General features: G+C 50.3%; 1 protein-coding gene across 1 annotated transcript in view; it reads right to left on the bottom strand.

Annotated features, from left to right (window-relative positions):
- Nucleotides 1-923: 923 nt before the first annotated feature.
- The window catches only part of SSH2 (slingshot protein phosphatase 2), a 39,319-nt gene continuing 13,501 nt past the window's right edge, over nucleotides 924-26,741 (bottom strand). The window contains exons 5-15 of the mRNA XM_086475422.1: nucleotides 25,055-25,123; nucleotides 24,213-24,278; nucleotides 22,910-23,104; nucleotides 20,958-21,051; nucleotides 20,706-20,834; nucleotides 17,794-17,840; nucleotides 16,171-16,317; nucleotides 13,594-13,794; nucleotides 8,501-9,344; nucleotides 5,453-7,243; nucleotides 924-1,188 (exon numbers count right to left, since the gene is read on the bottom strand). Of these exons, the coding sequence (XP_086331548.1) occupies nucleotides 1,021-1,188; nucleotides 5,453-7,243; nucleotides 8,501-9,344; nucleotides 13,594-13,794; nucleotides 16,171-16,317; nucleotides 17,794-17,840; nucleotides 20,706-20,834; nucleotides 20,958-21,051; nucleotides 22,910-23,104; nucleotides 24,213-24,278; nucleotides 25,055-25,123 (3,751 nt within the window). The 3' untranslated portion in view covers nucleotides 924-1,020. The remainder of the gene's footprint in view (nucleotides 1,189-5,452; nucleotides 7,244-8,500; nucleotides 9,345-13,593; nucleotides 13,795-16,170; nucleotides 16,318-17,793; nucleotides 17,841-20,705; nucleotides 20,835-20,957; nucleotides 21,052-22,909; nucleotides 23,105-24,212; nucleotides 24,279-25,054; nucleotides 25,124-26,741) is intronic.

Raw genomic sequence — 26,741 nt, 5'->3', positions numbered from 1 at the left:
GTGACATCCTTGTTCGCCAGGCCAAAGGGGTGGTAGCGAGGGAGGGGGCTGCAGAGGCACCCCCTGCCTGCCTCATCCCACCATGGCTCTAGCTCGCTCTGCCCTTGGAGCTTGGGGATGGAGCGAGCCCCGCGTCCCATGTCACCAACTCCAAGCCACATCCCCAGCAAGTGGAAAAACGGCCTGGGGAAGCCTTTCGGGAGGTGGGGAGGCATGGGGGACCCCAGGGACATTGCCACAGCGATGGCCCTGCACCCCTGGCCCTACACCCTGGTGCCCACTCAGCCCTGGCCCAGCGGGAAGCTTCATGGAGGGATGGTGAGGCCAAACTCCAGTGGATTTGGCTCTCTCCGTACCCCCTTGCTCACAGCCCTGCTGTTCCCCGTGGCCTGGCAGGCCCAAGGGAGCCGCAGAGACCTTTGTGCCACGCTTGCTCGGCATGACAGGGGACACGATGGAGCAACACCAACTCACCTGAGATGGGCTGTTCCCAACAGAGAGATGCACTTGTGCTGCGGTTATTTGGTGCTTGGACTCGGCTCAGGATCTCGGCTCGCCACAGGGGGTTTGGTGCAGGGTCCCTACTAAAACCTCCCCCTTGGAGCTTAAACCGCAGGACTCTCCCCCACAGCTCCTCCACCTGCAGCAGCGCAGCAAGAGCACCCACAGTTTTAGGTACACAACCCCCGGCATCTTCCCTGCAATCGCAGCAGGAGCAGGAATTGCATCTTCCCTCAGGCTCCTTGGCCCCTGCACACGTCACTTGGGGCAGGATGGGTCCAGCTACGCTTCTGGCAGGGGGCACGAGTGAACAACCCTGCTCTGGCTCCCCAGACCCCCGCTGCTGCCCCGTGCTCCCGACAGCAGCGTGGATCACTCCTCACCCCCAACCCTGATCCCAAACGGGAGGCAGCACGCCCGTGTCATCTTCAAAATAAAACTTTATTTATTCAGTAACAAGAACATTGAATCTGCACATCAGTGCACAAGTTCACATTTAAAAACAGCTGAGCACATCGGTCATAAAGTCTTTAGGGGGAAAGGGGACGATCCCAGCCACCAAGGAAGATCCAGGAGGGGCAGACAGAAGTGCTCCTCTCCCTGGCTTGCAACTCCACCGCCGGCCATCCCCGAGGGCTTGTGGTCCAGCACGCGACGCGGCCAGGCTGCCCAGCCCTGGAGCGATCCCTACAAACCAGCACATGGACGTGTCACATCTCCATAAAGGAAAACAAAAGGCACTGGCACCTGCTTTTGTGCCAACAGAGATGTCTGCAGCGCAGGCGGGCTGTTAGCACCTCTGGCGGCACTGTTGGAGGGCGACCCGGAGCCCTCTGCCCAGCCCGGACCCCTCCTGCACCAGGCCAGCACCCACCTCTGCCCCACACCACCAGCAAGGGCTTGGGGGGTCCCTCCTTTAGGAGGAAACGTGGGGGCTTCTGTGGAGCTAGGACCAGATTAAGGCAGGATGCACCGTGACGGGAGCAGGGGACCTGCGGCGGGTATGGCTTCCTCCTGCCACCGGGCCGGGAGAGCCGTGAGGCTCCTGGAGCCCCTGGGCAGGTGCAGTGCCCCGGTGCCCATGCCGATTCCCAGCGGCTCGCTCCTCCCAGGAGGTCCCCGGAGCAGCCGGAGCTGGGGTGGGACACCTTCCCCCAGGCCTTTGCTGGCAGAGGGACACGGAGCTAATCCCTGCCCCGTTTAACATCCAAGTGAGCCAGAAACGGCGTCACCTCCTGACCCCCCTGCAACCGCTGGGACCGCGCCCCCAGGAAAGGGCCGAAAGGGGAGAGATTTGTACTTGTCACAACTTCTCAAGCAGACCGGACACACACACGCGCGCACACACACACACGCAACCATCGAGTGCAACAGAACGCAGTGTAAAAACCAGTTTCACGCACACGCTATCCGTTTGTGCAAGGCTCACACGTTACAGTACAGCCGGAGATGGGGCGGGCGAGGGGGGCGGCGATGGCTGAGATATTGTACAGGAGTCAATGTAAACAATAAAGCATCCTCCGAGAGGGCTTAGCAAGAGACCAAAAGAACAGTTGCTTTGTACAAAAATGCCCTTAAAACACCACCTTTCTCCTAAAACCCCTCTATCAGCAAGGCTTGTCAGCTGCCGAGCACCTGGAGGTGCCGCTCCCTGTGGTGCTCAGCGGGTCACAAGAAGCTCTCGTGGGGCAGCCGCAGGGACCAGGAGTGAGCCACCACCCATCCATGAGCCACCAGCATGGAGAAGGGACAACCGCCCCCAGGCGGAGACCTCTGATGCCAGGGGCTTGGTGGCTTCATTGCCCAGGCACCGGCCAAGGAGGACCCAAGGCCCCCAGAGAGCTGCATGCGACGTGGCCCTCCAGCCCGTCCCCCTTTCTGCCCTCCAGGTCAGAGCCTCCAGACCTCCAAGGCCTTCATAACTCTGCAAGACAACCACCTTCCCCGACCCCCTCTGCCTCTCCATAGGCTTCCCAGAGAAAAACCACAGTTGGGCTGGGCCAGAGCAGAGGACAAGGGGACAGCAAAGCACCTCCCAGCAAGGGCCTTTGCCCCTTTGCTGCTCTCCCCAACGGAAGCACCTGGAGTATTGGAAGGAAGCAGCATTTCTGGTCTGCATGGAAGAGCCTTCCTACAGGGCATTTTTCTCCTGAGATGAAGCTGGGCAAAGAACCTTAACCTCCTTCCTCCTCCCTCTTCAACGGAACAAATTATACATGGGGCTTCCCTCTCCCCAGCAGATCCCTGTCACCAGGACATGTTGCACGCTCCCTCCAACGCAGGGCAGGCGTGGTAGCAGCCTGTCCCTTCCGCCTGCAGAGGGGCAGGCAGAGCCGTCCTTGGGGTCAGGAATGGCGGGCAGTAGAGTCTGTTGAGGTTCGTGGGAGAGGCAAGGACTGAAGCTGTCCTTCACATGATGACACGAGTCACTTGGCCTTTCCACACAGCCTGCCCAGCTCTGAAGCCAGCTGGAGCAGGCTAGGAGAAGCCAAATGTCTTTCAGCGTCCCAAAGAAGTATCTGGCCTCCTGGGCCAGGGACTTGGGTGACTTCTAGTGACTGAAATGGCCTGAGATGATGTGCTATTTGACCCAAGACAGGGCCCTGCTGGGCTACTCTGGGCTGCGCTCCAGCCTGCAGCTAGCACGGGTGACAACCCTCCCGGGAGGGCTCAAGCTCCTTGGAAAGGGAGGGACGAAGCATAGGTTGCTGCTGGAGAAGGACAGACGCGCTCACGGGCCCCACGCCCGGACTGCAGGCACGCAGGCTCTGCAAGGCAGTGCGGGAGGAGCCCCTGGAGCTACAGAGGGGCAGCGAGGTGGGGTTACCTTGCAAACTGCTAGGCTATCCTGGCAAGCTGGGGGGTTACGGACACCCCTTCCCCATGCTGCTTCCCAATACTCCACAGCGCTCCGGTGCCGTGCACTCCTCTCCGGCTCAAGATGAGCTTGTCCCATCAGAGCCTGCAAGGCTCTGCAGCACCAGCGCTGCTTTCCAGGCACGGCCTTGTCTGCTGCTCCTCCCACACCACGTCCTCTCCTTGCTGGGCTTTCAGCAGCTGGAGCCATTCTGCATCTTCTCTCTGCTTTGCTTCGCTCCGGAGGGCAGGTCTGGGCCAGAGCCAAGCACCAGCTCAGACACGCTCTTCTGCCACAGACCTGCCACGGGGCTGCAGACAGGACCCAGAGCTCTCCTGCCAGGGCCAAGCGCCTTTCTCTCTGCTCCTACAGCACACATAACAATTTGCTGATATGCACGGCTGGAAATGAAGAGCTTTGATTTAGCCAAACTGCTCAGGAACCACAAAATAATTTGCTGAAATTTGGAGCAGACCTTTCAAACGCAGGTTTTCCAGGGAAGCAAGAACCTGCAGAATGGCTCAGAGCAGCTAACTGCTTTCCACGTCTGACTGGCACTTCTGAAATCCAGCTTCAAGCAGGAGGGAGAGGGCCAGATAGGCAGTCTTTCTCCTGCAGTGGGGTAACGGGGGTTTGCACAGGACTGGAGGAGAAGGGACACATTTGGCAAAGGCTGGCATCAAGGCTCACTTTTGGAAAGGGAGGAGAGCTTACGATATCAAATCCGCTCCCATTTCTGTGCAGATTACAACGAACAGCACTGAGTTTGAGTAAGGTGGTTTTGTTTTCCAGTTTACAGAATACAGTCTTGCCCTTTTTCTTTTCTTAAAAAAACCCATAAAAACGACCAAAAAAAAATTCTATATAAATATCATATATACAATTTAGGCAAAAGGGGGAAGAAAAAAAAAAAAAGGAAAAAAAAAAAGGAAAAAAACTTCCAGAAAAGATCTTCCCTCCGGGTCGACTGTTAGGAGTGACAGCAGAGAGGACAAAGCTTTGCATTCAGTAGGGGCAATACGTGGTGTAACAATTCTAACAGCCTGGGAGTGACCAGAAGTGCCTGTGAGCGTGGCAGAGGGGAGAGGAAAACTCAGGCAGCACGAGACAAGAACAGCTTTTGGGCGGAGAGGAGGCAGCAGGAGGGCAGAGGACAGATGATATGGCCATGAACTTGGAAGGCCCACAGCAGTATTCAAGTAATGGGAGGGTTAAAACCCTAACGAGGCGTTTGTTTTAAAAGAACACTCTGGCTTTGGGGGCTTTTCCGCCTCTCGCCTGCTGGTCTGGAGGAGAGGTGAGCAGCTCATGGAGGAGCTCTGCTCCACCTCACCACAAGATGAGGGGCTCTGCACGACCCCTCCGTTGGGAGGATTTACCCCTGCGTGCTCCTTTTGGAGGTGCACCAGCTGAACCGAGCCCAGGGGGTTTGTCCTGAAGCAGCTTTGTGAGCCATCTGCCAGCATCGTGGAGCTCCAGTTTGCAGAAACAGAAGAAAGGCCAAACAAAGGGACCTTGGCACAGCCTTCACATTTATGGGGGCTCTCACCCCAACAACTGCCCAGCACCATTTCAAGGCATGGGGAAAATTCAAGTTAGGAGCTAGGATCTGGTTCTAAGCAAAACTCCACCTTGCCGAAGTAAGCCAACATCAACTTTCACATGATAAAGGTGTTCTTTTAAAACAAACTAACAAAACAAAAAAAAAAAAAAAAAGAACATTTGAGGTTATCTGAGTTAAAAAACTTAAAAAAAAAAAACCCCAAACAGTCCTGCAGTCAGAGTCACACACAGAAGAACCAACCCACACCTACATGCGCCAGAACAGTAAAATGACAATATATATATAAAATTAACCAATAAAGTGCATGTTCCTTATATTACACCTGCCCCTTGCATGAACGCAACACCATGGGTTCTCGGTAAGAAATCACAGCCGAGGGCTCAGGATCACATAGTATTGTAGAGGGGATTGGTTGTCCGCTTTTTATCATTGGTCTTTTTGAGCCTCCTCAGAGGGTGAGTTCTCCCGTGCTGCTGCCGGGGTGCGACAGCCAGACCTCGAGCTGGAGACAAGGAGTCCAGGAACTGTACCTGGAGCAGCGGAGGACCCTCCTCGGAGCTAGTCCACGTTGGATCCGTGCTGGAAAACAAACTCTGCTGGCTGGAGCCGCACTCTTTGGCGTACTGAGCTAGAGGCCTCTCCACCGGCTTGCTCTGGGCAATGCACTCGGCTGTTCTGAGCTGTTCCACAAAATGCTTAGCGGGCTCCGGGGAGGAAAGGCGATGCTTTCCACACGCGCTTTCCGAGCCCGTCTCCAACCTCCCCCCGCAAAAGCCTCGACCGAGGGCAACGCAGGTGAGAAGCACCGGGTTGGCATCGGAAGAGGCAGACTCCCTCTCGGATAAGTCATCCTTGGAGAGGTCCAGGCAGTCCAGTTTGGCCAAGGATGCCGAGCGTTTCATGTGGGAGGGTGTGGTGAGCCCCGCGTGCCGGATCCGAGCCTCTATTTCCTTCGCTCGCTGCTTGACCAGCCCAGGGCTGTCACCGCGCTCCTCCATGCTGTGGCTGCTGGAGCTGTGGGGGAGGCCGTAACACAGGAAAGAGATGTCCAGAAAGTCCACGTTTTCGGTGTTTTGGCTGGTCAAGTCCTCACCGCTCAGCTGCCTCGAGGGGCTGGCACCTCCCCTATAGAGAGACTTGGGTCTGTCCCTGAACGGGAGAGTGGTGTCTCCCTCAATGCCACACGGCGTGACCGGCTCACCGTCTGTACCCGTGCTCTGCTCAGTGACGCCTTCCAGGTGAATTGCGTAGGGGTAAGAGCAGCCATCCAGGCTGGCTGAAGGTGTAGAGGTCACCTGGGCAGTGGGAGAAGCAGCACCGAGGTTACCCGATAACCCAGCACCTTCCTCGCTGGGGCTGCCCACAGTGAAGGTGGCCTGCTTGTGTACCGCGTGCTCCGGCAGCGAGAGGTTCACCAGCGGCAGAGCTCTGAGACAGGTCGGTGCCTGCTCCGCGCACAACGAAGGGTTCAAGTTTTCGTCTAAAGACGGGACGGCTGCGGCCAGCCCGCCCTGCTCACAGCTTGCATCGGGGTGCTCTGCAGACTTGACTGTGGGAGTGTATTCGATGATTTCAATTCTCTTTGGGAGGAGGGAGGGCAGGGATGGCTCCTCTGTCCCATCAAATGAGACCACTGTCCTGTGCTCTTGTGCCATTCCCGCCTGCCCCGGGCTGGGCTCTGCAGGCAGCTCTGTCCCAGGAGGCAGCAGCAGCTCCTCAGCACCTGGATCCCGCGCCTTGTCGCCCTCCGGAGCCAGCTCCAGGGGTGGCTCCTCGCTCTTCCCCCGCGGCAGGAGCTCGGCAGCAGAAGAGTCGTTCCTGGAGTTCTTGCGGGTCGGCAAGGTGCACACCGGGGATGCGTGCTGGTGCTCCTGCTCCTGTCTCAAGCGCTCCTCGAACTCCAGGGTGGCTCGCCGGACGGAGCCGGGGCACCACTTGGGCTCAGGGTTGACGGAGCCGTGAGGCTCTTGCTGCTCCCCCCCAGGGCTGCTTTCTTCCAGGTCTGATTTACCAGAAGACGGCTGCAGGGAGGGGACAGCTTCTTGCTCAGCTTGCAGGGGTTCCTTCTCCTTTTCCTGGTGTCCAGCACAGGCTCTTTCGCTCTGTTCCACCCTTTCTGACGCCCAAATCGCCTCCACTGGCAGGTCATGCACCGTGTTCCTCTTTGGTGTCTGGGTGAGGTTGGCTGAACCCTCCTTCTGCTGGGCAGGTCCTGCTCCCTGGTTGATTGACTCAATCTCTGTGATAATCTCCTTCACAGAAATGGCATTTTCCGAGTGGGATCTCGTGAGATGGCCTGCGCTAGGCAGCTCGGGGACGTCCTGCAACACAGAAATAGGAGAATTACAAAGTGGATCAGCTGTGCTGACACAGAACAAATGGCAGCAGCTTAAAGGAAATGGGGGTCCACGTCCCCAAAGGAATAACAAGTGCACATGCCAGTGTGGGGCCTAGATTACAGGTGCCATGATCTCCAATGTAGAAGCATTATTGTCTCTGGGACTGCATCTAACATATTCCAGGCTGGATTTTCACCTAGACTGAGATGTAAGAACTCTTATTTAATTGCAATGAATTCCAAAGGAAATGTAGCCTCTTCTTTTAGTAAAGAAAAGTCAAGTTAACAAAAAAACCCCTAATGCTGCTAAAAGTGCAGTTTTGAACTGAAAATGTGAAAGATTCTGCTCATGTAAAGGAGCGAACAGAAGTACAGCATAAAAAAATGACTGAATTTACAGACATAAAAAAAAAAACGCTCTGGTTTCCCAGAGGAAAGTGGCCAGAGAGACTCCTCCATCCACACAGACGCTCTTTCTGCCAAATCACTGGAGAGAGCGTTGGCCTGTTATATCTGGAAGAGCCTTATTGCCTCACATGGAGATGGAAAAGATTCAAGCAATGCAGCGTGGAATTTAAATGAGAGGCTCCCAGAAAATGATGGCCCCCAAACGCCATCAATCCCTGTGAGAGTCCTGGGGGGTGGAAAGCAATTATAAGAGAATGGTACCTCAATTCAGAGGTTACTAAATTTTGTCAGGAACACCCCTCTACCCAAGAGAGAAGTGAGCCATGATGGGCTTCCTCCAGCACTGGAAGCTCTACATCTGCCTTGATTTACTATCCCAAGGCTGGTGCTTCCCAACCAGGGAAAGGTGCCAGTTTTGCCCAATTCTTTGGTGGATTTCTCAAGTCAGATAAATGTCTGCACAGGTTCAGGATGCTGGCTGGCCTCGGCGGCTCAGGGATCAGCTGCATTAGTGGGTCAAGTCCCACCTATCTGCTCTCCCGATGCAAAACTCAAAAATAAGTTTCTCAAGAGAACAATGCAGCAGGTCAGGTCCAGGTCGACTCAGCCTGTGCCCTGCCACTGCCAGCAAACAGATGTTTAAGGAAAAAGTGCAGAAAAGGGCAAGTAAAAGAAAAGGGGAAGCATCTAGCAATCCCTCCCCAGATGGCTACCCTGTCCAAGGAAAGCCAGGACTACAAACTCCCCTGTCCACAGCAACCTCACAGCAAGAGAACCACCCACAGATAGGTTCGAGCAGCAGGTCCTAAACAACCGAGCAAGTTATTTTAACCTTTTGTTGCTCTTCATCTGTGGAAGAATCATCTGATGCCTGAGGAGAGTTTCCAGAGCTGTTCCTTCGAGCATCTGCAGCCCCGTCCGCAGTGGGTGGCACTTCCAGCACAGGCACCCTGGAGAGCCCGTTCCTTCCACTCCCTTGCTCCTCTGTCCTGGAATGGGAGCAAGTGCGTGATCGGCTCTCCTGGGAAAGCTCCACAAATTTCTCCAAAGCGCTGAAGAAATCAATCCTGTCTGTACTGAGGTCTGTCCCTTCGGGCTGGGGATTCTGTTGGAGACTCGGGGAATTTTGGTTTGGGGATTGGGGAAAGTCTTTCAAGCACGAAGTGAATTCTTCCATGGGAACCAAGTGCACGTTCATATCAGGCTTAAGGGCATCTTTTTCTAGATCATCCACTGTCAAATCAGGAAACTCTGTTATTTCCAACGGGCGCTGGAGTTGCATTAAGGCCTCAGAAGCATGGCAGTTATCAGCGGGGACAGAGTCTACACAACATCCTGCTGTACAGCCATTGATGTTGTTCAGGTTCAGCTTGTCCTCCATCTGCTCAGCGTGGAAGTCTCGACATGTAAATTCTAGGTGGATCCTTCTCTCCTTCACACACGTCTCCTCGATCATGTTTGCATCCTCTGGGAGCTGCTGCTCCCTGTCTAGCTCAGCTGAGTAGATGGGAGACACGGGCTGCTGGTTGTCGTTGGTCTTTGCCTCTGAGATCTGATCAGCCGAGGTGGTGATCTCCTTTTTGTTCAGCTCCAGCCCAGACTTACAGATGGGCTCGTGATGGTCCGAGAGGTCACTGTCTGAGTGCGAGCGCCACAGTTTGTTATGCCGCTGTTTGCTGCGGGGAAGAAAAGCAAACGAAAACATTGAGTAGTGTTTTCACGTACAAGAGTCAGACCCACCTTGTTGTAAGAGCATGCAGCCTACACAAGAAATCATGCCAAATACTGGAGTCATTGACCACAACTGCAGCTTCACCTAAACAGTTCAGGGACAAACCTGCTGCTGAAGTTGATCCAACAAGCCACTTTCCAGTAGCTAAATCCCCCGTCACCGTTCTGCTCCACGCAGACATGTTCCCAGCAGTATTTTATCAGTCTACTCAACAAATGCAATGCTTAATCGACTACAGAATTTGGTCCTTTCTCAGCCAGCAAGCACTTTTCCATTTGCTAGCAAGTGAGCAATGACCAGAAGAGACAAGGTCCCTAGTGCCAGATGCGAGTGGATGGTGGACACTGAATTATGTCCAATTTCTTTTGTGGCTCCTTTTTTTGAATAGCTTCAGCTGGGCTCCGGTAACCAAGGGGGTAGGGTGGGGCGAGTGGATGTGGGTTTGTGTAACACACAAAAGACATCTTCAACAGTCAACAAGCAGCCCAAAACACCACCTGCCTTTCACAGGAAGGAAGCTCAAGAGTTCTCCAGCTCTTGGAAAGCCCCTTTGGGAAGGTCTGAGCAGTCACAAGGCCAAGCAACTGCCAACAGCATTGCACCACCTTCCTTATCTTCACCTGCCAAAATACCCAACTCATGCCCCTGGGCTTACAGACAGCAAAGGAGGCAACTTCTCTCACTGAAACCACACCAGCTAGTCATGTCTGCAAGGGCTTTGCTGAGTGACCACGGCCACAGGGCTGTGCTTCCACCGTTTGCCCCTAGGAGGAGAGCAGATACCACAGAAAGGTCCTTGGATCTGCAGGAGACCTTGCAAAACCTCTCCAGTGTCTTGCTAGCATGAGCAGGTGTTCCCAGAGACATCCACTGGCTGTGGTAAGTTAATTAACAAATGCTATTGAACGAATTACAATGTACCAGTTTAGTTGTGGGTGCCCAACAGCTAAGGAAAATTAATCCATTGCAGATTTAGCTTTCCAACCCCATAATCAGCTACAACCTTCAGGTATGACACAGGGCAGAATCAGGTCCTTTCAGAGGAGGGGAGGGTCAAGACTAGAGGCCAAAAGGCATTGCCCTGGGGTGCACGTTCTCTGTCTCTAATGGGTTTTGGAGCAAAGTTTGACACTGGCAGCAGAACCAGGCTTGTCCGTGAGGCAGGTTGTTGCTGAGGCTCTGTATGGGATGCTGAAGATTTCCCACGTCTCTACTCATGTAACCTGGGGAGAAGTTGTTGATGTTTTCTGAGGGCACTTCCCACCCTGGCACGTCAATGCTCAAATCCAGCACTCTGCTGCACATCTGAATTTGAAAGTCAAAACTACCCTCGCGCATGAACAAACCAAACTTGCCTAGCACAGCCTTGATCTGAGAATCAAAACAGGTGTCAACAACCGCCGGGAGAGGTGTATTGTATGAACTTTTAATCTCACGCTTCCTCCAGTCTTACAACTTGCAAGAGGTGTGAAAAGCAGGGTCAGAGAACAGGAGCCCACGTCCCTTCCTAGAGCCCACAGCCATCTCTTGGCCTTCCTGAGCAGTGTTCCTGGTGCCAGGGAGAACAGCCCATGGCACCCAGGCATTTGGTGTGCCAGGCATGGCTCAAGGTCTGGGGGCAGCACCAGGGCTGGCCAGCTTGTGTCCACACCAGCCTTGGACCAGGAGCCCCCCACAACTCCCACCACGCTGCAGCCAGCAGCCCAGGCTCCAGGCTAAAACTACTGCTCTTGATTCACAAGTTGCACAAGGCATCCCAAACACTGTCTTCCTGCTACTTATCTGTAACTAATGAAAGAAAAAGGGCTGGCTCAGCCTTTCTGTGTCTATCACCAGAGGCAGGGGACAATTTAACTAACCCCAGGAAGTATGACAGTCCCAAAGAGCAAAACACTTGTTGTTGTGACTAAAAGCAGGCAGGGGGTTTTCATTTTACAGCTGGAAAACATATCCCAGTTGCTATAACCCCAACACAAAACCGTAACTAGATAGTGCGAGCACATGGCTGCCCTCACATACCTTCCCTCTGAAACTGGAGCAGTCACATGAGCGTGAATCTGTTGGGTTTTTTGTTTTTGTTTTTTTACCTGTCCTGGAATACCGCAGCAATAAACAAGGCAGCCAGAGGCCAGAGGGAAAAGCTAAATAATACAGAGAGGAAAAAGGAAAAAAAAAAAAAACCAGTTTGGAGCTCAAAAAGGAACTGCATAAAGAGGGACCATTTCTGCAGCACAGGGAGGCCATTCCTTGCTTCAGTGAAGCTTCATTTACTGCAGGCTTTTAGTCCTACACGCAACAGATGAAATGCACTGCTCTTGCATTTTTTAAAGCCTCACAAGTAATCCTGTTCGTGCCATTGTACAGGGACTTGCAGAGTAGGTCAGGAGCAGTGGTGAGCTTACGTGGGAGGGGAGCCACACACCATATAAATGATGGCTGCAAGAAAGATTTACCTCCTGAAAAATAAAATTACTGGAAGACAGGGGGGAAAAAAAAAAATCCTTAACCAAAATGTTTGTATGGGGCAGCTTTGCAGGTGTGCCCCACCTACCAGACTGACAGATTACACCTAAACCAACTGCAGGGCTGAGGGCTTGAAGATGTGATATACCAGCTGCTACCAGCCCAGGGCTCCTCACAGGTGTTCATCAACCTGTTGCAAAGGATGTTGGTGTGTTTTTTCACATCTGTAAACTTTTTTTCTTCCACCCAGTCTACCCCAGTGAGATCTCATTTCCCAGTCTGCTCAATGCTACATAGCACACCACACTGGTCAGGTCACCTCTAGCTCGGAATTAAGCACTGACCTTTATTAACTGGTGCCAGCAGCACGTTTGGTGTCACACGAGGCACCAAAGGCAGGCATGGTGTCTGTCTCAAAGGGGTTCAGTCCAGAAGAGCACAATTTCTTAGAATATCTATTCCACCGTGATCTATCCTAAGACTCAATACTACTTGGCTGCTTTTTCAGAGAGAAAGAGGGTCATTATGGCAGTCAAGGTTTGGGGGAGAGGAAGGCAGCCAGGGGAAGAGGTGGAGTACAAAGGTCCTGTGGGTGCACCTTATCAGGGAATAAGCTGAGAGGAGCCCTCAGGTTGCTAATCTGTGCAGAGATGAAAAAAGGAAACACTCTTCAGTGACAGGAGCAGTTTACACCAGGGGTTTGGTCTAAAAATTGGAAATCCAGACCTGGCCCAGCAGCAGAGATAGCCAGAACGTTGGGAGCAGGCAGAGAGCAAAAGAGGAATGGTAAATCATTAGCACACAAAAAGGGAAGGGAAGTCTTTGCAAGTGGATAGGACAAAACCAAGCAGAGGATGTAGGTGAGAAGTGTGCCCTAAAGAGAGCACACGAGTGCCTGAGCTGCTGTAGAGAACAGCCTAAGGCAGGCACCTTTCAACAGCACCAAGAAGCTACAAAATAATTACTTTGGTCCAAACATGCTAAGAGCCACCGCCAGTGTGAGGGGGCACAGCTTGGGTAATTCTGCTTGCTTCAGATCTGCTCCCTGGCAAGGCACACCAGGATCCCAAACAAAATACCGTAATCTGGTGAAACACAGGGTATCACTACCTCCTTCCAGCTGATCACGTGAAGACATTGCTTAACACAGCTTACATGCGTATTTCTCAGAAACCTGCAATATTTATGTCTCTTCTTCTAATCAAGTGATAGGCTTGGGATTACAACACACTTGCCCATACCCAGGCCCAGCTCCAGACCAGCCTCAGGACTCCATGCAGGAATAAACACCACTGTTGCAATGCACAGAACATCCTGTCCCCTCCCCTAACACCAGCACTTACCAAAGGGATCTAAATAAAACCAGACCAGCTGCTGAGGAGGGGCATGTTCAACAGGGAACTGTAAGGCTGAGACCGAGACAAAGCGAGCTCCCTGCCAAGTGATGTTACAAGCAATAGGGACATCATTTATCTCTGCTGGAGTCTGCACAGCTCAGAATGCTGTGTTCGGATGGCAGCTCACTGGATGCTGCTCTCCAAAACCAGCCATCCTAGAAGGCAAACAGCCTCCTAAAAGCTCTTTATTACACCCGTTTTCCCAGGCTCAGCTGAGACAACCCATGAAAACAGAGCACTATCTCTCCCAAGACAATCACGGGCTTACATAAGGCAGTGATGGAAGTTCTAATTAAAATAATGGAGTCAATCAAGGTCATTCCTTCCACTCACCTGGCCAGCAGGATCCCTTGGTATTCCTCCAGCTGCCGCATGAAGCTGGGGTTGGGCTTGGTGACAGTGCGCCGTTCCTTCACGTAGTCATAAGCCCTGTCCAGGTTCCAGCCGTACTCCTTCATGGCATAGGCGATCACTGTGGACGCCGAGCGGCTCACTCCCATCTTGCAGTGCACCAGGCACTTAGAACCGTTTTTCCTGAAGCAGAAGAAAGACAAAAGAGGATCGTTAAATAAAAAACATGGCCTCTGAGAAGCTTATGAGCAACTTCTTTACCAGAGCATTATCAAACACATTTGCAACACTGTGCCCACAGCTGAAGTCTGGGATATGATCTGATAATCCAATCTACAAACTGGAGCAAGACACACAAAGCAAGTGAAGAACAAGGTCTTAATATTCTTAACAGATTTTGTTACAACAGCTTTTCTGAAGCTTTTATCACAAAGTGGTCAAGCATCAGTTGTGTGCAGAGATTTACGAAGACTGCTAGAGACTAACATGGCATCCTTGAACGCAGCCCAAATGGCCCACTGGTATCAAGCAGTATTCCAGACAAAAAGGGCATCTATCACACAAACGTAGCATCACAGTTTAGAAACACATCACTGGAAGATACTGAGCAGTTCAGGGCAGCCACTAGCACAGAGATGTTCTTCTCCTGCAAACTTTTGACAGCATATTATTTGGTTTGGCAATTGGCTGAACGAGACCAAAACTGCTTCAGTCAGGTGTTTGAAACCTCACCTAGCTCCCATCCGCATCTCTTCAGACACCAGTAAGTGCAAATCCAGCCAAAAGCCTCATGGACCAACCTGGCAGATTTTTCTTGCTACCACCATTTCTTAGGACTGTCTCTAGGTAGAAAGCTCACCCCCCTTGCTCTGTTTGTAACAGTCCTTCACCTTGGTACCTGTCCAAATGCAAGCGAGTGGAAAAGATAACTTCCCCATGGCTGGAGGCAGAGACCTCAGATGATGGCTGCAGCACAGCACCCCTGCTGCAAATCAGATGAAGAACCTTTGGCTTTAATTCGTTTTTTCTTACTGAAGGCAAAGCAAACAGTGCCTTTGAGGGCAACGAGCTGCTACTGTGCTTGGTGAGGCTGGTAGAGCGCCTGAAAGGGCAGCCAGCACTCTGCTCCAAGGAATTACAAAACGTTTGTCCGCCATGAAATACGAGGAGGAAGGCTACAGCCCTTCTCTGGGAACTCCATGCACTGGGCAGCACTGGCACGGAGCAGGCTGAGAGAACATGGGCTTGGCACCTCTGATTTTCTCCTTTAAGTGCTAGGTCTTCTGGATTGCCAGCCACGTGAAGTTCCCACAGGACAAACCAGGAGGTCACAGAGCACACAGAGCCATGTGCCTCGACAAGCTCAGACCTCAGCTGCTCGCAGCTGTCCGAGCCTGTACCTGCATCCACATTCCCCATACACTCTGAGATGTCTGCGCTGTTTGGGGTATACTGCCCTACAGCAGCCTCTAGACTGCTGTAAGGCTTTCTCAACTTCGCAAACCAAATTAGTCAAAACTTTACAATGCTTTTGGTGATTAAAGAAACCCCCAAACACAACCAGCAGACACGGGAAAGAAGGGGGTACAGTAATCACCCCAATTTGGAAGATTATTAACCTACACCACCTCATACACAACACTGAAGCCCAAGTGTTTAAGCCCCAATGGAAAAATCTCTCTGGGCAAGAGAGTACTTCTGAGGATAACAACAATTCAAAATCAACACTGAAGTGAATATAATGATGTCTTTGAAAGAAACCATCTTAAATAAATCTTGAGCCATACTCAAACAAGTCAGCTTTAAAAGGCTATGAGAAATTGCAAGCACCAGCTATGGTGAAGAGATGACAGATTTCTATAATGGAAATAATACTTTAAAGGCAACACACGCCAATTTGCTTTCTGACCAGTTTTCCCTTACGAATGCTGCTGAATTAACTGGAGACAGCTCATACAACTGGGATACAGTTCTTCGCAGTAAAAAGGCCCTACTTTCAGCATCCGCTTTCAGATTACTCACTGTAACTGACAGCTCAGAGACCTACACGGGCATTCACTCCTGTTAAAGGGAAGTGTTTGCTCTGGAGCATTACACTGTAAGAAATCACTTCCAGACTGTGGGCTTCATCATACAAGCTCACAACACAGGGAACAACTGACATTTGTGTTTGGCTTATGTTTTGCTTCTTACTTTTGTTAAGCCCTGCTCGATTTGTTACTGCCCTTCCCTCCCACCAGCACCTCTGCAGATCCAATGCATTTCCTAAGCAGCAGGCAAACTGTTAGCTCTCTAGTACGGGAATGATCTCTTCCACTGTTTGCCTGGACTGCAACCGGGCAGAAATCCCTCAGCAGTCCTGCCTGCTCCTTGTACAAGCACCCGCAAGAATGAAAATTTGTGGAAGGCAACTCTAACGCTTAGACAGAAACTACAAAATGAAAATGCTTTGATCCTAGGTAGGCAATTAGGAAAAGTAGTTAAGAAAATCAGCAGGAATATAGAAAATGCTTAGTATACACCCTCTAAATGTGTGTGTTCTGTTCTGAAAACACTTACTTTGCCTTGGAGATGAATTTGTAGGTGTCATTCCAATAAGCTAGAAGATCTGTTGCCTCTTCATCGTATACGCGAATATTATGGTATTCAAAGAGCCCAGGGAAGAAGTTATCTATTTCCCGAGTCACATTCAAAATATACCGCACCCTGCATGGAAACAGACAGCAGATAAAAATGCAGAGTGTGCAGAACACAGCAAGTTCAGAGAGATACCACAGCTGCTACAAAACAGCCTCGCCTTGCAAGAGGCAAAACTCAAAGCATTTGAAGTTGCAGCCTTGAACGTACCTCCTGGGAAACCAGGACTTAATGCAAGGAAGCAGCGGCCAACCCAGACAAAAGGTTTTGCTGAGCAATTTAGAGCCTAGCCTCTGATAAAAGGGCTTCCATCCATACTGGATAGAAGCTTCCTCTACAGGATGTCAGGTTACACTGCTTGCCCACCACCTCTCTACAACAAGCGTTAGCAACACTTGTGTGTCAGGAGCTCCTGCACAGACTGTTCAGTTAGTGTTTGGACACTTTCTCAAAGTCCCTTTGCGAATCTCCCCTCCTGCTGCACCGATAACACAGGAAGGCTGAAGGCACAAGCTCATGAGCAGCATCATAGTTGAACAAACACATAAAATAACAACAGAGATGTAACAGACAATGAGCCACTGGGGAGGATTTATTTCTTATCCCTAAATTTTCTGGAAAGGAAACTGCTAGAGAAAGCCTATAGTATTTATGTGTACACTACATCCAGTATTTTTAGCCCTGAGGGTTACTCATAAGATGCTTATGAGCTGCACTCATGCTGGGATATCAGACAGAACAAGAACACTGCAAGGGAGTGACATCCCTTTTCCCTAGCAGGTACGAGATGGCTGGCAGTCAAGTAGGACCTGTCTGACCCAAGGAAACTGCAGCAGAGCCTGAGCTGAATGAGGAGAGTCAATTTTGCCAGGCTGATTCTCTGAGGTACAGAAGTATGCCATCAATTCAGTCCAGCAGAGTGGTTAGTTTTAGTTTTTTTCCACTGGATTGGTGCAAAGAAGCCAAACCCATAAATAACGATTTAATTGCACAACCTTGGTGCTTAGATTCACCTGGCCTACAGAAAGGACACTCTAAGCTTAGGCCTGAAAAGGTAGAAAAGGCAGGAGACAGAGGAATTCTCAGTGCTAAGCCCTAGAGCTACAAGACTCTACCCCCTCCTGGGCCGCACTCAAAGCAACAAACGCTCTTTTACATATTTTCCTTCCTGCCACAGTCCGGAGGTCCAAAGTGCCTCTGTAAGCGTGAGACCTCAGTTCAGAACAACGGGCTGAAGCAGAGGGCACAGAGCCAACTACGTAGCATCCAGTGAATTAATTGTAGCTTTTTGCTACTTATAGCTATGAGGTTGCTGGCTTCCTTTGTTCGCCAGGGGGATGTCAGTCAAGGTCAGGGAGCAAGATTCTTTTACTTCAGGGTGCCTGTTTGTGGGACACGGGGTTTGGAGGAAGTAAGAGCTTGTTTGGATCTGCAAACCCTTTAGTAAGACTCAAGTTACATAGCAGGTATGGAATCGAGTTTGTTGCATGGACAAGTGTTGAGGCCAGGCTCTTGCTTTTAAGCTGATGGCCTGAAGCTACTTACCCTCTGTTCTGCAAGTCTTCCAAATTGGAGGCGTTCCATTCCGAGCCCTGCAGGGAAAACATGCAAAGGGACACATCAGCCAGAAGGAAGGTACGGCCAGACAACTGATGGAGGGAGGGATTGTCACCAGCGAACTGGAGGAGAAAGGCAAGTGCTGGAGTGCGAGGGGTATTTTGAGTAAGAGGGTACACAGAGGAGCGATAAGAGGGCTGATGCTCAGCACCTTATCTTGCCCCACTAACCAGACCTATTCTGAAGCAATAAGCAGTTCTGCGAAGCAGGAGCCCAGCACCATACGCTGGCACTTCCTACAAACCGCTGACAAATCAACCTCAGCAAAGACAAGACCACTCCACCCTTTCCCTGGAGGCTCCTGCCAGCTCTACCCCACAGAAGAGAGACTGCCTGCACTTAAAAAACATCCAGATGCTCTTTATACATGAAACACCTCTCTCACACATCAAAGGCAGCAACACCGTAAGCTCACTTAGGTTACACCTCTTCTCCTCACGTCCTCCGCTGTGTGAGCAGAGACATAAACACATTTAACTCTGGCTGGCTAACCTCTTCTCTGCAGCACACAACAGGGCCTCCAAGCTGCTTGCTTCCTGCTCCAACACCTAAACTCTGCCTAAGGACAAAACCACTCAGACAAAGGCTTCCTTCAAAATTTAAGGTGCACAAGCTATCTGCTTTCCTGCCCTAAAACAGCTCCTAACTGGAAAGACGGTTCAGATGAAGGAGTAAGCAAGAGGGACCCAGGCAGCATTACCACCACCACCAGCAGAACAGCAATGCTCATCGGTGCTGCCATGGCACAGGCTTCCACATCACCCCAGGGCCAGAAGAGGCACAGCCAGGGCGAGTGGACCCTTGAGAATACCCACCACCTGCCTGCAAACCCCGTCAGCCTGACAGCGAGAACCTCCCACTCTTGCAGAGGCAGCAGTGTCCACCCAGAGGATGGGCTGCTGCTCGCCCCAGAAAGCGTGCACAGACACCCCGTGTCTGAGACTGGGGAGCTCCAAGAGCTCTCACAGGCACGCACTGGTGCCCATGGCAGCACTTGCAGAAAAGTCCTGAGCGCTCACAGCCTGTGTCTAGATGTACATGCACAGGAAAGGGCTGCGTTACTGTTCCAGTGGCTACTGGGGACAAGTCTGTTGTCTTGTCTTGACACTTCAGGAATAAACCAAAGAAAAAGCAGATGGTTCTTCCCAAACTAAACTACCTCCCAAGAGAAATCTTCATAATGAGGACACCATTTGAGGGTTCAGCATAGATGGGACACTGAATTTCAATCAGAATAAAGGGGCAAACATTACACATCATGGCAGCCCAGATTTCAACAGAATCCATTGCCTTCAGCCATACATCAGGTCAATCCCTGCAAAGTCCAGACCTGTGCACCATCTGAAGGAGGACTACGGGGGCTCTTGCTATCCAGTATCTGCCAACAAATGTATTTTGATTCCTGCCACATTTACCCTAGCCTCCCAGACTTAGTCAGCTTCATGTTGTCTCTTTCTGGCCAAGGAAGAATAGTTCAGGCCTGGGAACCATCAGTTTCCACAGGTACAGAGAACAATGCTGCCGTGCTGAAAGCCTCTTCTCCTGTCCTTTGATCCACAATCACCAACATCATCAGGTCTCTTATTTCCTGCTTAGTTATTTTAGCACTCCCTAAGTGGGATCCCACAGGGTTCTTGCCTCCACCTGGAAGGAAACAGCTCCATGCCTTCCACAGACCTCACTGTATGACTTCGTCTTGCAGTATACACGCTCCTGAACTAAGCTGGCGCCCAGTCCCAGCAGCACCAGTGGAGAGCTGCTTTGCAAATACGTTATTCCACATATTAGCCACAGCTCTTTTCCTTGGTGCTGCCTGCAAGCCTTGTTTTATAGGTCTTATTCCCATTCAATGCACTCAGAGCCAAGACTTCAAGCCCTGCAGCAGACTGAACTGCTTGTACTGCATTTGACTACCACTGTAAGCCTGTACCACGTCTCTTTCTCCAGAGAACACAGTCTGCCAAAGAAATCCATTACATCGTTGGCACTTTTAAGTTTCCTGGCTCTACCTCACCACAGTTTCTTGGGAGCACTCACTTTAACACACACAATCCCTTCTGAGCCACGGCACTAAGCTTCAGGAGACTGGGAGAGGCCCTCTCCGTTTGGAAAGACCAGCTGGTCCAAGAGGAGCGGCTTTGTTTAAAGCTGAGCCAACCTCATAGGTTAGACAGCCCAACCAAACCTGCGTCCACTGCTTCAGGGCTGGGAAATCCAGCGGAGCACTGACTCACCAGAACGAGGTGGAGTAATTAGACAGGCCCCAGCAGCAATGAAAGGCAACTAAGCCAGCAAAACATTAAAAGGCAAACTGTTTATGTTTCCTTAAGTGACTTATCCCCAGTTCCTCTGTTCGTCCTGGATCACACGAACTCGGAGCTTTCCATGTTACAAGACTGTCATTTCACCTGAATGTTACACAGCTCTCCCCAACAGCTCCCCTCCCTCTCTCCTATAGTTATGCCCTTTCCAAACAAACATATACTCCAAGAACTTGGCATGTGTGTACCCTGGACAGTTAAAGCTACAAAACTGGTCTTGCATCCATGGAAAACAGCCCTGAAAAGTAGTTAGAATTAAGACTTTTCCCCTTCCATCCTCTAGTGACAAGGTCTACAGCTTGGCTGGTGTTGTATGGCAAAGTTCAGTACAGCCAAGAAGCCAGGCTGCTCTTGTTCAACAGCACTAGTGTCTTGTGCCTTTTTTAAGAGTATGTGACCCCAGAATCAGCCAATCTCTCCTTCTGAGTTCCTTTAAGTTCCTTCAGAGGCCCCTGTGTCAACCAAGACACAGTGAGAAGTGTTAGGTGTGTTTGCTCTTGAATTCACCGTTAGACTTACCAAAAAGACATGATCAAATATCTGCGTGGGGCTGTCCATCTGCCCAAGGATCACTATCATTTCATTGTCAATGAACTCTTTGAACTCCCGCAGGTTACACACCATCTGCATCTCCAGCTCAGTGCGTATCTGGGTGGGGAGGAGGAACACAAGCCATGTGAAGTTTTTGGTTTGGCCTTTCTTCATGGCATAAAGTACAGAGCGCTCTAGTTTGCACAACAGCACTTCCAGTGCTGCTCCCTCACCACTCACCTCTTTTGACGTGATGTTCTCCAAATCTTTCTGCATCATGATCTCCCTTAACTTCGTCTTAATTAGTCGTTCCGTGCGTTCCCGCTCAGTTGGGCTACCAGAAGAAAGCAACAGAGTCACTGGGAGGGGAAACAAACAGGACTCATGGCACTTTTTAAACAGGTATTGTATAGACTGGGTACTCTGCAGAGTCTCAGATACTCGCCACACTTCCCCCAAGCATGTCCTCAGCTGGAGGCAATTCAGGTGACTGTAAAGCCCAGTTTAGGTTCCCAGTTGTGTATGAAAGACCAACTGAATGCTCCTAATCCATTGCAGTCATCCAGAGAACCTCTGGTATTTGGTAATATTTAAATTAGGAAGGCTGCATTATACTCTCCAGAGCAGGATCTAAGCCTCCCCCTACCTTTCTTGGAAAGGTAACAGCTCCAAAGCGCCTTACATGGAGAGACGAGGGCAGCTAAGCCTCTGTGCATTCCTCCAGCCACTGCTGCCAGAGGCCTTATCACCAGCTGCAAAAATAGCCTGACTAACACCGGGGAAGTTGCAACAGAGCAGCGGCACAGAGCTGTCTCACCCATCGTCTTTAGAAGGGACCCAGCAGTAACACCTTGCACCACCTTTCCATTTCTCTGGAGGGCTGCCAGGATGGCGACTGCGCAGACACTTCTCTGTTTTACCAATGTCCAACTGGTGGTTCACAAATAAAAATCCTGGAAGTTCCTGGTCTTTTAACCTCACACATTATTTCAGGAATCAATTAAGAGACTGCTGTCTAGGTGTCCCCAGGAAAACATTCAATTGCTGCCACCAGGGAAAGGGTGGGTTACATAAAATTTATATATGAAAAGCTACAAGAGAATATTAATCTGACAGCCTGCCAAAACTTTTCAGTCATCCTCCTTGTACATTAAAAAACTATCAAGTGTGAAGACTTGTTCACAGCTGAACAACTGCTTACCATTATTATTCACTCACTGAACTCCAACAACAGGAAATATCTGAGAGCATAAATCAACCAATGGCACTACTATACTGGGAAAGCAGCTGGGCTACTGAAGTAATTTCTTCTACTAAAAAGCGGGCAACTGAGCCCTCATGCTTGGCATCACATCTGGACACAGACTACTTTTGAGGTTATATGGTATCCATACCATCAGCAATTACTAATTACAGGGGTTGTAAACCTTGAATGTTGATAGTGTGTATAAATTTTGCCTTTTCAAACAGTCTACCTATCTACCTCAGCCACTGCTTTAGACCATGTATCACCCGACATCCAAGCATTTAACTGGATACAGCTTGGGACCTATACACTCTCCTGTTCAGCCCTTGCAGAGCTCCTTAGAATGATGAAAAACTGCATTGCTCTTTGTCCCCACTCTTAGGTGTATCAGATGGATGCCTACGAGAATACTTCTGAGCTCACAGTCTCAGAAGTCCACACACCAACGCTGCACTTTACAGCAAAATGAACAGAGCAAGAAAAAAAAAAAACGACCACGTTACTCTAAACATGTGCTTAGACACACGCCAGTGTAAGAGCAAAGTCCAGAGAAACCTGTTTCTTCCAGGAGATACCAGGCCTGGAAACTAGGGGACAAAACCAGCAAAGAGAAAGGCCTAGGTACTAGAATACACCACCACCCCCCTCCCCGTCTCACTAGTAACACGGGACTTGCCTTGCAGAAGCAAAGACCTGCGAGCCTAGGCCCAAGGTAAACAACTAGACTGAAAACAGAGGCTGGAGGAGATGCAAGAGAGCCCCAGGGGGGCTGAACTTCCAGTGCTGGTGTTTACCTAACCAGGGGTCCGCTTATTACCTGGAACAGGAAACCTCTCCTCATTAATATCTAATTAAGAGTAATCTCTTCTGGGAACTGTCTCCTCATTTGGAGACTGCAGTGCTTAACAGCGAACCACTTTGGCTCAGCAGAGCCAGACCAGCTTACACGTCTGTGAAGAGAGCAGGCGAGTCGGGCCGGTGGGACTGGACATCTTGCATGGCGTTCCACTCATTGACTGATGACTGGTCGGAGTTGATATGGCTTTCATAGTAACTGACCCAAGTGAGGAAGAGGCTCCCTGGATAATAATTGTTGCTCCGTGCCACCTCACAAGCCTTATGTAAACTCTGTAGAGCAGACCTAGAAAGGGAAAAATACTTGCAGGATTCTAATTCCATCCTCAGGCTGGTATCGGGCACAAAGCAGTAGCTAAATCCAGGATGCTGCTGACATCTCATCAGTTGGTACAAACCCCAGCGCTCTATGCATCAGCCCCCGGTGTGGATAACCATGTGCTGCAAGAGCTTGTGTGTCTTAACTGAAGTATGAAGACAAGCCTGGATAGCCGCGAAGGTACCCACAATTCAGAGGGCAGAGGCACCTGTGTCTCTGGCTCCAAAAACTGCTCCAACTACCTAAGCCATAAATGAGATGCACAGAGTTTGTGTCCAAGACCAGGTGCTCTGACAGCTCTACATGCAGGGCAGGGACACCAGGAGAGCTGCACAACCAAGGGCTTAGGACTCGACTTTACCGAGGTGTTTAGGTGTCTGCCCTCTCTCACTGCACGAGGGATGTCAGAAGTTTCTTCAGCTGCTGCTGGGAAACAAATCCCCCTCTCCTATTTTTAGCTTGTTTTAAATCTTTGTTGGGGATCAGAAGGATCCAGGTCAAAATCACTGGGGTGACACAGTAGTGTGACACCCGGACAGGGGGTGTATTTTGGCAATGCAAAGAAGCTTGAGCCAGAAATACTTTCATGGCCACTACATTCTTACATGAACCACCCTAAAAGGAATGAAACATGCAGGCAGCTTCTCTTTCCTTCTCGCTATCACAATGAACATGTCTCAGTGGAGACAGAGACTCCTAAAATATGCACAGCATGTATTTCCTTATTTACAACAAATAAAAAAATGTAAAATATTTCAAACATATGCTCAAAGCAATTCTACTTTGGAGAGATTCAAAGCAGCAGCCCTTTGCAAGGAAAATTACCCTATTCCTTCCTGCCCTCAGCTGAGAAGGCGGCGTGGCTGCAGCAGCATTATAAACTCACTGCTGTATACCAGCACTTGCATATTTTTTTATTTTGGTATCAAACTTCCTTCCCTGTCTCTGAAGGAGACTGCTGGCTGCTTGAGCAGGTCTCAAGATACTAATAATGCAAAGCAGCACCTGCTTTTTAAAAGCAGCCAAAACACCTTGGAAAAAAGGATCACTGGGACAGATCATAGTACGTACTTACCACATCGCCTGTACAGACACTGGCTTGAATATATGAACCCTGTTATCGGTCGATACGCTGAACCCTCTGGAGAGAAGAAAAAAGGCACTGTAAAAGTGTGTCCCAAAAGCAACTTTTCAGTTAATAACTGATTGTAGCACATTAGAACAGCAAAGGAGTAGCCCTATGCATACACTGCTGAGTTCAGCTAGCAAAGAGATCAAAATAGCACACTAAAAGCTCTAAGATAACTTTTTTAAGCAGCTGCTGTTTGGGAACGAAACTAAGACAGTGGGACAGTGCTGGGCTGTGCTGTTTACCTTGGCAACACAAATTCAGTGCCACAGCTGGGAGCAACAGAGTCCAGCTAAAGTGATCCTGGGGCAGCTACCAAGGAAAGAAAAGTCATTCCACGCACTGCACTGGACAGCCTTTGTAACTGGCACAAACAGGAGTCTGCAAGTCAGGTGTCTGTTTGGCAGAGAAACATCATTCGTATTTTCTGTTCAGCTGAACGCTGCCTGCTGCAAGTGTGATGGAGGAACACATAATAGGATCCCTTTAAGGAGCTTTCACTACACACCCACTCACCAGTAAAAGCTCCTTTACTCCAGCTTAAACACACACATGAGCCACTGTCTCAGTGCATGTTTATTCACAGATAAGTCAATTATTGGTGTTCCCTGCCACAACCACTGTGATTTAGGGCCTTTGAGCCTACTAATCAGACACAGGTCAGCAGGAGGAGTCTGCTGGACCTGTTAGGGCTCTGCAATCATTTGAATCCTTCCCCACACACTGCGCTGTAAGCTCACACATGGAGACCCTCTGCTATTGACCTTGAATATACAAAAGACACTCACCCATCCCCATCCAGGTGGATCAAGGTGTCACTCCACAGGGGCAGCACCAAGCCCATTGTACAAGTGCTACTGTAGTAAAAAAGAGAAGGTCAGCCCATCTACTACAGCACCATGCTATTATTCTAATTTCACAGCAATGGTTGCATATTTTTTTACTCACTAGGGAAAAAAAAAAAAATCATCCCCCTGTTGCTTCAGGGACAAACAGTGCCAGTGTTGTTCTAGATGTGTCTGGCAAGGGTCATGAACCAGATAACAGGGTACAGCAGTACACTTTCAAGCAAGCTTAAAGGGTTAACATACACCCAGAAGAAGAGCAAACAGGATTCAGAAGCAGCAAGCTTGGTGTGGGGGGACCAGAGGGGGCTCGCAGTCTTCAGTCAGCTCAAGGCTTTCTTTACGGATTAGTCCCTCTCAGGCTCAAGTGGTTTGGGTTCTAGCTCCGATTTTGCAATCCACAGGTTTGTTTTCTTGTTTGTTCCTCAGCCACAGCTCCTGGGAACTGGGATCAGTATAGTGTAATAGCAGGGTGACTGGCAGCACAGTGGGTCAGCAATCACAGCCGATCGCCCGCTGTTGACTCCTGCCCCTTCTTCGCCCTCCCACACCTCGAGGATGAGCACAACAGCCAGCCAAGACAGACGCCTCTTGGCAGTCCCACTCCCCTCTCAGCTGCTTTGACCTCTTTGCCCTCACAGTCACCTGCTTTCTGTAAGGCTGAGCAAAAAGCCAAGTTAAAAGCAGAAGTCAAGCGACGGAAAAAAGGCAGGGGCGGGGGAACCCCAACACAACCTGCACCAGGTTGTCAAACGAACAAGCTCCATCTCAAAGCTTTACAAAACTGGTCCATAATCAAAGCAGCATCTTGAAGGAGAATTGGATTCAATTGCCTCCTGCTCTTATGCTTTGCAGTAGCTGCTCTCAAATTACCACCAGCCCTAACAGCCCCCCATCAGTCTCTGCAGCTCGTGAGAAGTGGGGGAAGAGGGTGAGACTCCAGGCTTCAGAGGGTCAGCGGACACGAAGCCCTATAAATGCAAACGCCTCGGAGCGACTGGTGCCCAGCATAAGGAGACACTGCAGCACACAGCTATTTCTGTTGACAACATGAGATGAGCTCATGGAAAGATTTGTTTTTAAAAGGCTTCCCAAGGTGGCCAGGGTATTTTTAGTGATACTGTTCAGCAAGCGCTTATCAGAGAGACCATAGCAACAAGTCTACATTGAGTTATAAATACCAAGTGGGCTAGGGGAGGGTGTATCAGACTGACCATCCAGAACCTAAGTAACTCTAGCAGAAAGCTAAAATGACCCTGCTATGTTATTAGAAACTGAATACCAGCGAGAGCTCAGTTATCAAAGGTGGCTGTGCTGGTATATCGCAGCCAACAGCAAGCTCCAAGCTCACGGCAACCTGTGCAAGGACAAGTTATTCTTACACTACTGCAAGAGCATCCCTGAGCTACAGCTGTGCACACATGCACAGTGAGGGAGCCAGGAACCAGTGGCAGAATCAGGCTGGTCCCCCTTTTTAGCAAGCAGCCCTTGAGCCAAGCATCCAAACCAAGCCACTTGTAACGAAGCATGGTGGCTCTTGTGATCAGCAGGCTGTTTGGAAGGCAATTTCTTAGCCAAACTGTTCAAAAAGATTTTCTAGTAACCCTGCTAACTACTGGAAAGTAATTTC

This window comes from Leptosomus discolor, chromosome 18 (assembly GCF_034619465.1).
Source record: "Leptosomus discolor isolate bLepDis1 chromosome 18, bLepDis1.hap2, whole genome shotgun sequence".
Taxonomy (NCBI): Eukaryota; Metazoa; Chordata; class Aves; order Leptosomiformes; family Leptosomidae; genus Leptosomus; species Leptosomus discolor.
Note: the sequence above shows the minus strand (reverse complement) of the source record. Positions and strands in the feature narration are given on the sequence as shown.